Source organism: Silurus aristotelis (assembly GCF_946808225.1).
Source record: "Silurus aristotelis genome assembly, chromosome: 15".
Classification (NCBI taxonomy): domain Eukaryota; kingdom Metazoa; phylum Chordata; class Actinopteri; order Siluriformes; family Siluridae; genus Silurus; species Silurus aristotelis.
In genome coordinates, this window is record NC_139588.1 from 8132266 (window position 1) to 8151055 (window position 18790).

General features: G+C 37.9%; 1 protein-coding gene across 1 annotated transcript in view; it reads right to left on the minus strand.

Moving 5' to 3' along the window:
- Positions 1-12054: 12054 nt before the first annotated feature.
- The window catches only part of prdx6 (peroxiredoxin 6), a 7701-nt gene continuing 965 nt past the window's right edge, over positions 12055-18790 (minus strand). The window contains exons 2-5 of the mRNA XM_083563370.1: positions 17324-17480; positions 15593-15739; positions 14448-14594; positions 12055-12461 (exon numbers count right to left, since the gene is read on the minus strand). Coding sequence (XP_083419496.1) covers positions 12333-12461; positions 14448-14594; positions 15593-15739; positions 17324-17480 — 580 coding nt within the window. The 3' untranslated portion in view covers positions 12055-12332. The remainder of the gene's footprint in view (positions 12462-14447; positions 14595-15592; positions 15740-17323; positions 17481-18790) is intronic.

Consider the following 18790-nt stretch of genomic DNA (forward strand, 5'->3'; position numbering starts at 1 on the left):
ATTTAATAAAATGGAACACATTTAACACAAATACCTTCTGGCTGGCTTTATTCAATCTAGGGCAAAAGTGGCAGTGATCAAATCTCTGGGTCACTGATCAGATGGTTGTGGATTCAAACCCAAGCACCTAACAAGCCAGATATGTCAAGTTAGAATTCAACTGTAAAGGCTAGTTTGATAAAGACCATCATTCCAGTTTGCGCTGTAGAAAATATAATTGTGTGTATTTTTGTCAGTGGTTGTGTTCATAGGCATGGATGTGAAATTATCATACTATTTATTGAGTCTTTTTATTTTTTAGCTATTTTGGCATTTCATTTACTCCGACAAAAAAGTATCCCTGTCTTTTTGTCTTTGTCTTTGCGTGTGCAACATCTGTGTGTGAGCAACATCTGTTTCGCATCGAAAAGCCTCCACCCTTTATGCCTCACTTAGGGATTTACGGCTCTGATATCAATTTAAAAAATTTACACAATATGTGTGTGTGAGTGAGTGTGCTAATTTTTTCTACTCTGTTTTCTTCTCCATTCGAGTGCCATATCATAGAACCTTTGGATAGGCATAACCTCTCCCTTTTCATGTTTCCTGAAGCACATGATGCACGGCACAGGCATTGTTCAAGTAGCTAAACTAAAGTTTACATTTGTTGTTGGTCGTCCATGAGTTCTCTCATCTGTCTTTCCTTCGAACTTCATGAAAGTGGCTGGCATTCTTTACCCGGTACATGTAAATACATACAGTCCCTCTTTACGTCTTGTTGTGTGAGACGCATTGTCATAATAGGCCAAAGTTGACAAAGTTTGAGTAATAGAACTTGAAATTCCTGCACAGATCCTTGACCCCAATCGCACTAAACACATTTTGGATTAATTAGAACACTGGCTCCTCATCTGACATTAGTACCTGATGCTCTTCTAGCTGAATGAATACAAATCCAAATAACCACTCTCCCAAATCTTGAGCCTTTCCAGAAGAGTTGAATTTATTAAACAGCAAATGGGGAAAAGTTTTGAATGAAACAATTCAAGAAGCACATATGGTTGAGATTGGCGCACAATACACACACACACACACACACACACAAACACAGTATACAGCCAGTATGCAAAGAGAGGCAAAGCAAGATCCTTTGCTGATTTGTTGTTTAAAGTTTAAAGTTTTAATAACCTTTTAACAGCACCAAAACAAGATACACACCTCCATTTTCGCAACCCCGTTAATGGTACCTCTGGTTTAAATGTGACTTTATACCCCAAATCAAAACTACAACCAATTCTTAACAATCTTAACTCAACTCAACCAGATCTTAACAATAGGAAGAAAACAGATATGAAAGCATTTCTTACAAATGGTGGACTTAATAGAGTTTTACTCGCCAACTTGCTCGAATCTGACAGCAGTTACAGCTGCAAAGCAAACTGCAAGTTTAGATTTGTACATGTTCTAATATTTGATAATTTCTTTATTGTATCTCTGTGGTAGTATTACATGATTAGAGATGTGCAAAAGTTGTAACCTCCTGTCGGGTCGCATCACACCACCCCATCTGAGGTAATTTTTCCATAACAGTGTTATGCTTTCATTCTTACCTACTCAATCAACCATTTAAACACTAAAACAATGAAGTAAAAAGTAATTATTTTCATATATTTGCAACAAAAAACTTTGTCATGAGTGAAGTTATTAAATTTTTTTCTTGAAATGCTTTTTAGATCATTTAAATGGGTTTTTTTTATTTTTTTATTTTTTTATTATTATTATTATTATTATTGTCATGCTTTTAATATTCAAATACCCTTAAATAAAAAATGCATGAAAGTGTTCTAAAACTACTGGCTTTATACCTCCATTCTTGTGAATTTAGAGATTCTTTTCAGAGTATGGAAATGTATCAAAAATCTAAAACATTAGTAAACCAGAGTGTTTTTCGATTGGAGTCCAGGGCTGAGCTCTTAGTAGAAGCTGTGTTCTGCATGGCTATATTTGTGTAACCCACGCCGAGTCCAATGAGAACTGACCAACCAATGAATCTGTCTTTATGGTGTTTCTGTTCTGATGGTAATAGTTGAGCCGCTTCAGTGGTTTAACACAAAAGGTTTTACTTGTTTTATCAGGAGCGTTGGACGCAAAAGACCGAGACCTTGTTGAGTGCTACCCCATGCCCCTCAAAATAAATAAACAGTAGATTGGGGGCTTGACACGGCAGTGTCAAACAGTGGTAGCCCTGGGGAACTAATTAAGTTTGAGTACATGCTAGGTACACACACACACACACACAAACACAACCTCACATACACACAAGCAGAAGTTGGTCTACTATAATTGGGACCAATAACTCAGAAGTCCAATAAAAATATACACACAAAAAAACATAAGGTTGGGCAGCAAATAAGGCCCGTAACGTTGACTCACATGCAGAGATACACACACCACACACTTAGCAACCCCCTGTTGAGACCTGCAAGCATGACTGGAGTTCCAGTGATGTGATGATTATCTATATTCAGCCAGGCTCCATTAATGAAATAGAGAAATTACTCAGTTCCAAAGATTCCTATCCACTGATCGGGCTGCGCATGTGTATTCCTGCTACGAAGAGGCTTTTAGTTTCCATATTTGTGCCCGTAGATGTTCCTGTATGTGCTACAGGCTTTTTTTTTTTTTTTTTTTTTTTTATTTTCATTCTTGAGTTTATTCTTGTAATCTTGAGTTTGGATTACAGGTGTTCATTTTATACACTCTGCTTTAATTCACTAATTCACTTATAATGTTAGATTAAAACTATTAGAAGGAAACATGTGCACATCTCAGCACCTTCTTGTCTTGCACCAAAACAAAGCCAGGTCACATGACTATGAGGATAGAGGATAGGGCAGAGTAACAACAGACACACACACATGAACGCATGCACACTCATGTGTACAGAAAATTAAAGAGGACAGGCACATACAAAGATACAATTAAAATTTTTCTCCCAATCCCCCCCTTTCTCTTGAGTTTTCCTTTCCTCAACACACACACACACACACACACACACATACACACACACACACACACACACACATATACATGCACACATACACACACTGCCAGGAGAACCATGTTGTTTTCATTAGTACCCTCTGTGGTTTATGACCCAAATGGCTCTGCCATAGTCAGGAATCTGATCCAAGCCCCAAACAGAAACCATAGCAACCATTTTTGTGGGAATTTTTTTCTTGCCCCATGCCCTCATATACATACACACGGCCACATGTGTGAGCACACATGCACACACACAAAGACATACATGCACACACACTCACATAGCTAATCACTTCTGTATGTGAGTTCATATACTGTGGTTGATTTCCCCCAAAAAAGTCAACCTTTGGGCCATATAAATGGTTAAACCCTCACACAAGCACATGTACATGTACATACACACACACATTATATATATATATATATATATATATATATATATATATATATATATATATATATATATATATATATATATATACACAGCCATCTGTTTTCATACACAGACTCACACTGATTGAATAATAAGCCCATAATTATGGAAATAAATTGTGTAGCCCAGCAGGTTTACCTGGACTCAAGCCTTCATGTGCAACAGCTATTCTTTCTTTCTGTAGGCAAAGGAAACGCGCTGTAATTTATCCCTTCTGTTTTCCACCTTTAGCTCATATTTCATTCGGGTGACATTAACATTAATATTAAAAACTTTGCCGTCACTCAGATCACTGACTCGGTCTAATCATGAATCGCTTTCTTAACCTGTTGCAGTTTCCTGCTGTATACTTATTCATCCCTGGGTCAGTATATCCCTGCATGGCTGCTGTTCGCCCAGATATATCTTGAGTAGAGACTGCATTATAAATTCTTCCATGTTTCTGCAGCTGTTCAGCAATAAGTAATAAGGAAAAGAATAAGGCCATATGGGTTGTGAAAGCTTTTTGCTGGCTCTCAGCTCTCCTCCGGCACTGCAGCAGGCTGCCTTATTGCTCTCTTGTTTGATGTTCTGTGTTTAATAGCCAAAACCTTTTTGTCATTATTATGGAGTGTGTGCCATTTGCATTGTGGGCTGAGTGGAGTGCTGGCAAGTGGAGGGAAGGAGTGAGTGAGTGTGTGTGTGTGTGTGTGTGTGTGTGTGTGTGTGTGTGTGTGTGTGTGTGTGTGTGTGTGTGAGAGAGAGAGAGAGAGAGAGAGAGAGAGAGAGAGAGAGAGAGAGAGAGAGAGAGAGAGAGAGAGAGAGAGAGGCTAAGTGAACGAGAGAGAGATGGTGAGAGAGTGTTTTAATCTGTCATGCCTGTTTTCATTACTCATGTTAGATGCAACCAGCCACTGATTTATATTGGCACAGTAATGTGCTCAAGACAGCAACGGCTGAACCGATTGCCCCAGGCTGTGTGTGTGTGTGTGTGTGTGTGTGTGTGTGTGTGTGTGTGTGTGTGTGTGTGTGTGTGTGTGTGTGTGTGTGTGTGTGGTGAGTGCCTCAAGGAGGAACATTCAGTGAGGGGGGTGTACAGTACAGAGTGTATTCTACATGCTTGTTTTAACTATTGCATTTTGGCTAAACACTATAACAAAATAACAAAATAACAAAATTTGTATGATAATTTTATAATACTGGAGCAGCACATATAGCTGATTCAACACAGTTGTTTAAGCCTCGCTTTTAAATGTGTTTAAATGTCGAGTTCAGCCACGAAACTCTGTCCCTGTGCTGATTGGTTCCCCTGATGTCAGCGCTGTAGCCTATCAGATGTGCTTCTCCATCTATGTACCTTTTTATATTCTTACTAAACCAGAGTATTTCCATTTCTTATTTTCTCAGCACCACCTGTGTTGTTAGCTATCCCTCAAACTCCACTTTTTTCAGCAAAAACATGGTTCTTAACATCTCTGTTACTAAACATGTTCAACAGAACAGTCTTCAGAATCAGCAGGGGTGCAGAAGATCTACATAGCAGAACATCAAACCTATCTAAGCTTCATTCTCATAAATGAGCTCTTGCTAGCTTCACCCCGAGAGTTGTGTCTTAAAGTCAAAGTGAACTTCATTGTCATTTAGCCAGGAAGCAAGAAGTAAAGCAGAATCAAATTGCGTTTCTCCAGTGGCTCCAATCTGCAGATGTAACATATAACAGTCTGCAGCCAAGACAGGAAACAAATAGACAGTACAATAAACAGTAGACAGCACTGAAAAACCAGACACATAAATAGACAAGCACATAAATAAAAAAAAAGCCAAAATATTGCATGTCAGCACAAAGGCTCATTACCAATAAAATAAAATCTTAATTAAAATGTCTGTAGAGTTTCTTTCTGTAGAGTTTTTTAGAGATCAATAAAGAATCTTCATTCTGAGTCAAGATTTCAACTGTGATGCAGGTTTTGTAGGTTTTTAAATTAGCCGAATGGTTTACAGTAGTGTGTACCCAAAAAAAAATGGTCTAAAATCCTGGTAATCCAAAAGAAATATTCATATTATACAAGAGCGCCTGCAATAAGACTGCAGCAGTTCAGCTTTAATAGAAGTTGCTTTGTTTGATACGGCATCTTCTTTTAATAGCGTGCAACACTAGAGACAGGACTAAGTGACCAATAAGTGACCGATCTTTTGTTTCAATCTACTATGTACTATGTAATCCCTAGTTTGCTGTGTGTTACTGTTGAGCATTGTGCATACATTGAGTTTCTATACAGAAAATTAACCCCTTGCTTTTCCAACAAGCCAGAGTGTGTGAGAAGTCGAAGAGCATGTCGAAAGCATGTGTGAGGTGCTTGGTGTAGTTTTATTTTCCTCTCCAATTTCACTGCCAAACCATTTTCTTTTCTACGTCACTTAATGTAGTTTTTGTAATTTGTTGTTCCACATTTTAGTCATTTCAGGTGCTGTGACACTGCTACATACTATTTTTATTTGTATAGATAAGAGAACTTCCACTTCTATCTCTGATGAAATCCTTTACCTACCATTTCGCTCTCATTTTGCTGTTTAATTTTTTTTTACTTTGCCTTTTGTGGGCGTCAGCAAATACAAATGTGAAATGTGAGTGCAAATACTATTTTGTTCGTTCGGTATGCGAAAAACATTACACACAAAAGTAATCAAATGAATAGATAAACCCTGTGGTTAAATTAAATATTCGGATACATTTCCAATTTCATAAAATGTTTCAAGTATATTTGCAAGACATGTGATAACATTTTGCAAAAAAAGAAAAAAATTTATCAATCCTCCTCAATCAACATGTCTCTTCAACAGTAAACCTTTTTATGAGTTTATAATCTCAGCATGGTGCATGGATTATATGCAACCTCGTTGGTGTATACAGTAGGTTTACTGGTCGGCGCTATCTTGGGTAATGTGTTTTGTCTTATGTTGTCTTGTGTTGTCTGTCTGCACTGTTTTTCGTCTGCACTGTTTGCACTAGGTTGCACTCGATGCACTTTATGTAGCTTTGTGTTGTAGCTCTATGTTGTTTAGTGTAGCACCAGGGTTCTGGAGGAACGTTGTCTGGTTTGTACTGTGTATCACTGTGTATAGTAGAAATGACAATAAAAGCCTTTTGACTTGACCTTAACTATTCACTGTGGTGAAGGAGGATCCTAAAACTTCTATTACTTGTCTAAATAATAAATTAAATGTACAACTTGAATTATTTATTCCAGCTAATGTAGAAAAGAGTGAATGACTAAATGTATTTAAAGTACGAACAAAAAGCTACAATACAGATTCAGAAAGGAAAAAAAAAATACAGCATCTGCATCAAATCACACTGATTTGAATTACTGATAGTAAGTGACTTTTTCTCCAAAGAACTTTGGGAGGTCAGCTGGCATGCTAATAATCCTGATGACAAAACAATAAGCGTCAGTGAAGTGTACGAGGACTTAACTACAGTTAAAATGTAAAACATTCCACGTCTGCTCACTAAAAGCAACATTAGCTGTAGCGCTACGCTTCAAAAGCTCACTATTATACCTGGACCAGTCAGTCGTCCCTGAGGAGTCTGAAACATTAGTCTCTGTGATCTATCTCTTTCTTAATGCAGAGACTTATAATAGTTCTGGCTGTGTTTATGAGCTATTGGGTTGGGGATGTATGTGTGTGTGTGTGTGTGTGTAGCTGCCGTGATGAAAGGTCATGGAAGCTAATATATGAGAGTGGAGGAGGAGAGACATGGATACAGATCCCAATAGATCAGGCACATAGGTTCTGCTTTAAAGAGGCCTTTGTTCTGAAGGTCAGGTTCTGTTGAGATAAACCTGAAAGTACTGCAACAGGGCTAGACCACTCGTGTTGCTTTAGCCTTTTGCGCTGTCTAAGTGACAATGCTCTAGACTCATTCCAGACCCCTGGACGAGGATGGAGTCAGTGCATGTTTTTTCTGTACGAGGGTGTGAGAATGTGAGCTAGAGCACATGTAGGAGGCAGATCAAGGGCAAGGGAAAGGAGATGTGTGTGTCTGGTTAATACCATGTCCTTACCGGCTGCAGATTAGTTTAGATAGTTTACATACCAAAAAAACAAAAGCAGCAAATAATGTGGTTTTAGAAAGAAGAGCAATGGTGATGCATTCGGCAACTCCTATTTCTTCATTATTAAGTAGCTGAGTCAGCACCTAGCGTAGAACACTTGGTCACGCCTTTATTTGTAACTATTAAAGCTATTTATTTTAGTACCAGGGCTTATTTTATACAATTTACTATTTATTATATATGTCCCATTAATTCTGCTATTTGTTCTATCTTTAAAGTAATGCAGCAAACAAATTCGGGTAAAAAAGAAACAGGAACAGGAACTCTTTGTACAGTTAGATATATACAGTAGGCACACACTCACACACACACTCTACACAAATCAGTTTAACCCCTGACCTAAATGTTGTAAAATGAAGAGCACTGAATTTTGTGAATCTGATCCATCTGCATTGTTCTCACTCGCTATTTTGTGGTCAGATGATTCTAGGGAACTGGACAAAAACTGGACTGAACACTCACTTAATTAAAACTTTTCATTATCTCCAAGATTATCTCAGAAAAGTCATATTATATATATTATAATATATCAACTAACAGGAGGTTAGATGATATATTTATTGTGTGGGTCTAAAGAGACTTCACAAAACATAAGAACCCAATTTTTCTCATGAAGCAAACCTTTTTTCTTTTTTTCTCCTCTCCTCAGAACCAAAGGCCATAAATTGGGAATACTGGATGGAAAAACCATATGGCTAATGAAACAAAACTCCTAGCGACAAGCAGATGTAGTGATTTGTTACAGTAATTTTAGTAGCATTCAGATTCATGGGCTTAAAGAGCTGTGGCATATGAGGAATGCTTATAACCCACATATAACTAAGGCCTCTAGCTTTCCCAGGCTCTTTATCAGCTGGATTGGCCCTTTCTCCCTGTTTCAGGCCAAATCCATAAGCTTTTTTTTTGGTTTCATAAACTCTTTGAAAGTATCGGGGCTGCATTGTGATTACTACCAATTATGCAGCCTTAAAACACAATGAGCAGTCTGCCAGAAAAACACACGAAAGCAATTAAAGCAACCACATTAATACAGACGGTTGCGAGTCCAAAGCGAGTTGGATAGCATCGCATCGTTTAGCTATAGCTGTTCTCATTTTTCATTCGGTGTAATACTGATCAAAAGTAGCAGTACACCGTGCCCCCTGTCTTTGTTTGCTCTTTGTTAGTTGTGCGTAGGGTTGCAGAGTGAATTTTGTACTGAGTAATATAGGGCTGATATGTGATACCAGATGACATGTGGAACACTATCAGGAGCCTGGAGTAATGGAACACATTTTGGACATGTTGGTTATGTACACACATCCACACAACACATACACAAACATAAATAGTGTAGTGTATACCTACATGTATGTATGTATGTATGTGTACACTTCACTCCAACTTCTGGAAACAATCCCCTGAGGACATGTGATCTATAAGCAGCCGCAGAAGCCACTGACATACAGTTTATAAACATGTATACTAAATATACGTATACGACACACACACACAGACACACACACACTTTTACAACACTTAATCCCAGACCCTAAAGTCATTCCAGGCCAGACATAGATTACTCCGAGAGGCACAGTAGTGGTAAATAGCAGTGGGAGTTACACCACAGAGACGGACAGTCTGATTCTCCCGAGGACGTTTCCCGTTACGTGACAGGGTTTACAGATAGGAGTCAGTGTCTGTCGCTACTAAAAATTTGACAGCCATCGTTATAGTTTGGTATTTAAGAAATGTGTTTGATCAGTAGATTGGGTTGCATGATAGCTATGGCGCGGTTCGATGTGTGTGTGTGTGTGTGTGTGTGTGTGTGTGTGTGTGTGTGTGTGTGTGCCTGAATATAATCTCAGCTCTCACAAAGCCTTTCTCATCTGTCACTCTGTCCGTGTGGCTGCTTAGCCTGTGAAGTGCTCCTGGCAGCCCCTCTTTCTCTCACAGACATACATAAACACACACACACACACACACACACACCTACACTCATAAATCAAGAGTCATACTAAATAAAATACAAGGAATTTTCCAACTAATTTTGAATTTGTTTTTAATATATTTGCAGTATTATATCTTATTTTCAGCCAGGTGTCACTTCATTAACTCCTGGTAATACATAAAGTGGGGCTTTGCGTGTCAGGTGTGAGGTGTTCAAACTGTTTTTTAAGTATTGCTTAGTCAAGAAGCTGACACCTCTATAATGTTGTCTTTGTGTGGGCCCCTAAACATAAATGCCAGCCGCACACTTCATTAGGAAAGTACTCAGCTTCTCTAAATGCAGGCTTTTCTCAAGGCTAGTACTCCCTAGGTGAAATGTATGGGCTTTGCCTTTTACAAATACAATGTGACCTTATGAAGTGTACACTTAAGACCACTTTGAGCGCACGTGAAGTGAAAGAATTCATTTTTGTCACTTTTAAATGGTCTGTGCTGGTTTGTGTGTTGAATCCTAATGGTATACTGTATATCCTTGTATATGGATTATTGGCTGAGAATGATGCCACACTGAACTGTAGAGCAAAGACATCAAACAGGCACAAACCTGTGGCAGTGCTCTGTTCAGATTTTTTGTTTTAGTTTTGAGTTATGTTTTAGAAACCAGTCCAGTACAAACAGAAATTCAGACAAAAATATACGCTTCGTTCAGTGCCAACTTTCGAGGTCACACATTTGCTTCACGTCAAGCAACAGAGCATTAATAACTGAACATGATTGTGAACTCAAGGCTTACTGACAATCAAATCCAAATACATTTTTAGTGCTTTTGAATTATGAAGTATTGTGTTCTCTCCAATAGTTCAGTCTCAAAAAACACAATTCAGACTGATGTCATAAAAAAAAAACCTGGCCAGGCCTGTTGGACAGTGAATTCCTGTCTTGATGGCTGTCATTAGTTTTGTTTTGATGTCCAGTAATTATATGTTATTGGTATCTCTTTGGTATGCAGTAAACACAAATTATACAATGGATTCAAGTCATGGTTTGAGTGACTTATTTTTGTCAGTAATGTCGGCTCCAATAATATAATTTTTCCACAATCTTTGATTATTGTCTTAATATCATTTCACACAAAAGAGCTGTGAACAAAGAGTAGCCCCAACCCTAGCGAAAAGTTTAGGGATTTTAAGTTTGTATCCCCATGAAATATTCTTCATGTGCACAGATGCACCACTGACATCTAGTGGGTTCTTCAGAGTTCTGCCATGGCACAGCTTTCAGTGATTACCGTCTACAAAGGTTATGCTCTCGCCTGAGAAACGTCCGCCAATGAGAGCGTTAAACAAATGCAGCCTCTGGCCAGTCAAGTCGGTCCGAATGGAGCACGTGGGTGTGTTTTTCAAAAACTGAAGACATTCCATCTGCATTCTGAAAGCCTCAGTGGACAATGAGGGGAATCCCTTCATGAGTCCATGACCTTATGAAGCAGAGCAAGAGAGAGAGCAACTAGATCTGGAAACTACACCACACCAGAGCATCTGGCCCAAAAAACACTGAGCCGCATTGCTTCCAGGACCTTTCGAGTGTTATATGAGCTGTAGCTATGTGTCTGAGAAGCCCTGTTAACCCACACCCAGCACACTGATTGCGGTTCCTATCACCTGCTTCTGATGGCTCAGGGCCAGATGCAGACACCACTTCCTGCTTTTACAGGAGGGCAGAAGATAGTGTCAAAGATTTACTGGGACAAGAATCAGCCCAGGGACCTTTTTTTTTTTTAACTGGACAGGTTGAATGCTCGTGATTAAGTCACTGCCCTGGATGTCTCCATGATGTTTGAAGGGTTAGTAATTTTGTTTGCATAGAGTTTGCCTAGGTGCAAACACTGATCATTATTAAAAGCATAAAACACAACTACAGTGGGAAAAAAATATATATATTTTCAATGACAGTCAACCACTGGCATAAAACTAAATACTTATGCCAGTTTTATATATAATAAAAAAAAATAAATAAATAAAAAGTTCCACATTTACTGCATTATACTACCACCTATTGGCAATGCTACTGAAGGACATTGCCGTTTCAATCTTAACTTTCATCAGCCAACATAATATAATGCCACAATGGGTATGAGAGCACAGGGACCACAATTTAAACATTTCAATACTTTTAGCAGCTCTAGCATAAATTTTATAGCATTATAAATTTTATTGATTAAAGCCCTCATCGTATTGCTTTAATAAGTACTACACTTCAGATTTAGCTTACATTTTTGATGCAAAAGACAACCCATATTATTTCTTGAATATCAAGTGATGTAATAAAATTATCAAATTTATAAAACACACCTGATTACATTCCTACCTTAAGCCTTTTATGCTCATTCACCTTTAAAATGTGACAGCACAATATAACTGCAATAACAATAAACGAATCGAAATCCTTCATATACATCAGAATTCCAATAAAATAAATATATATATATATATATATATATATATATATATATATATATATATATATATATATATATTTTTTTTTTTTTATAAAAAATCATTTTTAAGTCAGTTTTGCCAAAAGTATTCTTTATTGTAAGGCACTACATTTTAGATTGAGGTACAATTCACATTGTCTCTTTAAATTATCGCCACATTTTCTTTGATGCGTGCCAGATAGATAGTGAGCTATACAACGCAATAATGCTCAGCTGACTAAATGAGGCAAGAAGAAAAAAATAAAAAATAAAAAAAAAAAAAAAAAAAATCCACATATTGTAGTGGAAAGTTTGAAAAATAAGTGCTTTGCCTACTATTTTCTGAAATTATGAAATGCCTGCTGCTGTTTGTTTATGGCTGTGGGGTATAACGAAGGTACTTCTTCCCAGAAGGCAGTTCTTTGGTTGTGAATCCAGCAGGAAAAAGCTTCTTGGCCTCTTCGTCTGATAGAGACGGGATGACCATCACTTCTTCGCCAAGCTTATAATAGGGTGGGGGGGGGGGGGGGGGAATAAAAATAAAAACTTTGAAAACCATTAATTATCACTAATTAATCATCATTAATTACCAGCAACAAAATAAATACAGGAAACACAGTATTAAGACAGTAGGGATGCTAAGATTCAGTGATTTGCATCATTATAAAAGATAACGATGTGACGCATTGATTTTAAATAATAAAAGTATAGCACAATATTCTAATAATTACATATCATACAAATGCCAAATTAAATCCTATGCACTTTTTATATATATATATATATATATATATATATATATATATATATATTACACACACACACACACACACACACACACACACACACACACACACACACACACACACACACACACACACACACACACACACACACACACACACACAGTGAGGAAAATAAGTATTTGAACACCCTGCTATTTTGCAAGTTCTCCCACTTAGAAATCATGGAGGGGTCTGAAATTGTCATCATAGGTACATGTCCACTGTGAGAGACATAATCTAAAAAAAAAAAATCCAGAAATCACAATATATGATTTTTAAAATATTTATTTGTATGATACAGCTGCAAATAAGTATTTAAACACCTGTCCATCAGCTAGAATTCTGACCCTCAAAGACCTGTTAGTCTGCCTTTAAAATGTCCACCTCCACTACATTTATTATCCTAAATTAGATGCACCTGTTTGAGGTCGTTAGCTGCATAAAGACACCTGTCCACCCCATACAATCAGTAAGATCCAACTACTAACATGGCCAAGACCAAAGAGCTGTCCAAAGACACTAGAGACAAAATTGTACACCTCCACAAGGCTGGAAAGGGTTACGGGGAAATTGCCAAGCAGCTTGGTGAAAAAAGGTCCACTGTTGGAGCAATTATTAGAAAATGGAAGAAGCTAAACATGACTGTCAATCTCCCTCGGACTGGGGCTCCATGAAAGATCTCACCTCGTGGGGTCTCAATGATCTTTTCTTTCACACAGCCAGGATAACCAAGGAGTGGCTCTGTAAGAAGCATATCAAGGTTCTGGCGTGGCCTAGCCAGTCTCCAGACCTAAACCCAATAGAGAATCTTTGGAGGGAGCTCAAACTCTGTGTTTCTCAGCGACAGGCCAGAAACCTGACTGATCTAGAGAAGATCTGTGTGGAGGAGTGGGCCAAAATCCCTCCTGCAGTGTGTGCAAACCTGGTGAAAAACTACAGGAAACGTTTGACCTCTGTAATTGCAAACAAAGGCTCCTGTACCAAATATTAACATTGACTTTCTCAGGTGTTCAAATACTTATTTGCAGCTGTATCATACAAATAAATAGTTAAAAAAAAAAAAAAAAATCATACATTGTGATTTCTGGATTTTTTTTTTTAGATTATGTCTCTCACAGTGGACATGCACCTACGATGACAAATTTCAGACCCCTCCATGATTTCTAAGTGGGAGAACTTGCAAAATAGCAGGGTGTTCAAATACTTATTTTCCTGTATATAAAATAATAAAATAAGGGTGCGAGTGCAACAAGCTGACTCGCTAGCTTAGGACTTCAAAGTTCTTTTGTCCTCAACACAAAACGCCAATGAATAAAAGTCTTGAATCCAAAGTTCTTCATTTTGCTTGTTTAATTATGAATCTCAAAACATAAAAGAATAAAAACTTAAGATCTTTACTTTTCTTACAAATTAACTGTGCAGTTCGGTGTAGGTCAAAAGACTATTGATCCAAAGTCCAGTGGCTTCTGACTGTTTCGCAGGGTTCTATTTCTTTCATACTAAATCTAACAGCCAATCAAATTACGTTATACTAGATCACTGACTAACTGTTTACATTCCATTGAAATGGCTTCAACAAGGGGGAAATCGTATCGCATTGGTATCTGCTTTATATGCATCTTTGATGTATCACATCGTTCGCGATGCATCGAGATGCAACTCGTATTGGCGATTATGGAGATGCACATAATATATAATCGTACCTTCCAGTCCACTGGTGTAGCCACCTTTTTGTTTGCAGTCAGCTGCAGGGAGTCGATGGCTCGAAGGATTTCGGTGAAATTGCGCCCTGTGGTGGCAGGATAAAGTATGGACAGCTTTAGCCTCTTATCAGGCCCAACAACGAACACCTGTAGAGGATAAAAAGGTTTTCAGAGAGACACTTATTAAAAAATTTTTTCTTATTTTCTTGAACATTTTGATGCTCTACATATAGTCAAATGTCCCCCAGTCTTATACTAGCATAGCAGCTGTAACCACTGTCTGATCAGGCCCATTACCTGTTAACATTCCAGTCATTTGAGGTGTTGCTGACTGAAACGGAATTTCAGTCAGGCAAATCACAACAGACAGCTCTTTACGGTAATATGAAAACATTCCTTTTACTCAATTTCAGCACAAACATGATCACAAGTAAGCTTATGAGAGGTAAAAGGAAAGTTTAAATCCCTCCGATGCCACAGCAAACTGTAATCAAAAGTATCAAGCATGAAGTGGCTCTGCTGCCAGTCCCTAAGGCTCTGAACCAGTGATGGAAAGATACTGCTTTCAAATCCCAGCATGAACAAAAAGCCACTTGAGCGAGATCTCTAACCCTGATGTGTTCAGATAAAATTAAATGTAAATCTGATCAAGAATAAATCTATTAGTGGAGTCTGTGAGCTCATGTATGCGTTGAAGGGGAGTTTATATATTATTCTCTCGGAGTGTAATAGCTAGATTTGATCCTCTCAGAGGAAGCATGTGCGTAAAGTACTCGCCTGTGGATAAATCTTACTACTGGAAAAATCGGCAAATGACCAAACCAAAAACAAAACAGTGCTCAAATCGTGCATCTCAAATAAGATGATTCAAATCAAGTCTACATAGTTTCCTTGGAATTTGAAAAAGTGGGCAGCCGGGAAGTAATCTTATACACAGCGCAGAACTGGAAATGCAACACTGTCGATTCCATGTGTATAACACAACTCTTCAAACCATGACATTTCAGAATCACATCCAGACAAGACCAGACACCTGTGCTGTAGAATTTACTTCATAGGGCTTCTATGTAAACTATCAAGCACAGATAAAAAATAAAAAAAAAAAAAAAAGATGTGGGTCATTAGAAATCAGAAGGGTGACGCACACAGCGGGCAGTGAGGGGCATGCCATCTTTGTCCCTCTCATCAGGGTCCAGCATTCCCAGAAGAACCGAGAGCTCCCTTTTATCGTCTGCTATGATAGGAAATGGAAGAGGACTGCTTGCTGTTTCCGAGTGAAGAGACACCACGTCCTACATAAACACACATGGAGTGGGGGTGTGAGAGAGAATAAACACATTAGTGGAAAAACATGAAAAAAACTAAAGTATTATATAAATCATCATCAATAAATCACTTTCCTATCAATCCAAATTTGGTTTTGAATAAAGAAGAAAATGTGTTTTATACGAATACACTGCCAAAGTGGGTGCGAGTTGTTGTTCTTAGACGGCACTAATGGCCTTTATCAGCTACTGGACCTCAGACAAACATAATACTATACTCTGGGAAAGATGAGCTTTTGCTGTTCACATAAGTTCAGCCAAAGGTTTGTGTCTGTGGGTGTGAAAGCTGAGGAAAGACAGGATACTTATCATGCACTCAAGCATTTAATGGGAATCAAACAGAGCTATAAAACCATCAACAAACAAATAGTTCTAATTTAGCACCAATTTTTAGATGTAACCCAAAGGGGGCAACAAATTAGGGGGCATGACCCAACATGGTGGGACTTCAGCTACATCAAATGGGGTCAAATGATTGTTTAGTTCATCCAAAACATTTTACAAGTGAATATTAGGATTGGGGCTTTAGCTTTAGGGTGTAAGTTGCTATTATTTGTATTAAAAAATTTTTTTTTTACCTCGAGTCACGTTCAAACAGGCCAGGTTTAAAGGATGAGCAGAAGTGTAGGACAACAATAAAAAAATTTGACAAATTTACCTGTCCATCTACGTACATAAAATTTTTTATTTTTTTATTATTCATATCAAATGATATACTTGTGTACTAGACTCTGAGTACCAACACTTCATTAAACTTCCTCTTACAGTGACCATTAAACCTACCTGTGTACCTTTTGGAGTATTATAAGTGAATACTTTCGAATGTAAATTTATTATAATTTTTTTTTTAGGCATAGCTCATGGCAACATCGCAGGATGTTTTAAAGACATTAGAGATCATCAGTGTGTTTGAGGACACTATCTATAAACACTATATTTTTTTTTAGAGTTCAAGGGTTGGTTCGTCTATCCGATGGTCCAATGTCAGTGTAACATTGAACACTGCATGCTTCTGTAGAAAATGATGTGAAACTTCAAGAGTAAAGAAACCAGACCCTTTTGTTTAACATTAGGCTGCACCACCCCAGCATGGACTCTTTTCTTAGAACACACCCCATTGTCCTTGTTTTCATATGTATCCTTCAAAGCAAAAAGATATGCCTCATCTTCAGAAAAGCAATACAAGTCCAGATTTGATACTAGGCTGGGAAATATTATAATTAATTTGAATCATTTATGTTACATATGCAGCATCCTGAAGTATATGAGAGAGAGAGAGAGAGAGAGAGAGAGAGAGAGAGAGAGAGAGAGAGAGAGAGAGAGAGAGAGACAGAGAGAGACAGAGAGAGACAGAGAGAGACAGAGAGAGACAGAGAGAGACAGAGAGAGAGACAGAGAGAGAGACAGAGAGAGACAGAGAGACAGATATCTCAAAATAGTCAAATGTATACCTATCTATGCATGTTGAAGTAATTCATCTGCAATAATAAATAGTAACCCATTGGCCATAATTAGAACTTGCAATAGCAGCAAACTAAACCCAAAGCCCACCTTACTCCAGGCACAGTGATCCGCCACGCTGTCTATAGACAGAGCAATCATCTTCACACCTCGCTTCTTAAACTCATCGCTGAGCCTAGCAGCGCACGCCAACTCGGTGGTGCACACAGGGGTGAAGTCACGTGGGTGAGAGAACAGGATGCCCCATCTATGAAGGAAAGAAATCAACCAAGAGGAGATGTTAGACTTCACTTCACAGGAAATTCCTGCTGATTAGTTCACAGTTGAAATTTAATTACATAACAGCTTCATCTGAAAGGTCTGCTAGTAAAACATTCAACAGAGTTAAATAACTGGCTATTGCACCATGCATTAAACAAAAGAAAAGTTTTATATATACACACACATCCATTGTTCACATACATCTTATAAAATGTTGGAAAGTCAGTTAAATAAGAAAACCGCAGCGTTTCTCAATAATGCACTTCTTTTTGTTAAACAGAAGTGCACCAGCAGACGTTGCTTCATGCACTGGTGCAATGGAATCAGTGGTGGACAAGCAAACCATGTAGTTGAGTTTATAGTAGAGATATACTTGTTAATTAGTTTTACCTTTAATTACAATGTTAATCTTCCATTCGAGAAAACGTGTTAATGTATTTGCCCACAAATGTACTCAAGTACTAGGACATAATCAACTCAGTTTATGTGAAGAGACTCTTAATCTCAGCACACTGATTTATTAATAGAATGATATTAATGAGTAAAACACTGATATCTATTTAAATCATCGTGAGCTTAAAACCTTCTTTTAAACTACTTTGTGCAAATGAGGTCCCGGGTGTTGTGTTCGAATCAGGAGTTTCTTCTATCATTTATCTCTCTCTAAATGTTCTGCTCGCTGTTAAATTGTATGTTGGTGATAAGTAGAAACCACCAAGCAGCAGGATTTAAAGTTTTTATCCACTCATAAATAAAAAGGAACGACTGATTTTGCAAAATGTAGTTGAGTAAAAAGTGATTTGATTTCTTTTAAAATGTAGTGAAGTTAAAGTAAAAGTCACCCCAAATGAAAATAGTAATGTAGCTTTTTCAGGTATTAGTACTTTACTGAAGTGTGTTGTGTTGCAGTGTGCGAGTTACATGGGCGCGTTGTGTTGCAGTGTGCGAGTTACGTGGGCCTGTCGTGTTGCAGTGAGCGAATGAAGGACCATGTGATGCAGTGTGCGAGTCACGGGGCCTGTTGCGCGACGTGTGCACACACAACAGCGTGTGTTGAGTGTGTGATCGAGTGTGTGGAACCATGTCCCTTGGATTAAATCCTTTTTTTTTTTTTTTTTTATGACAGTCTCTACACACAGTATGCACTCTATGCTTATCTATAAATTGACCTTTTAATCACATACACACACACACACACACACACACACACACACACACACACACACACTATATTACATACATACATATATATATATATACATATATATACATACATACATATATATGTGTATATAT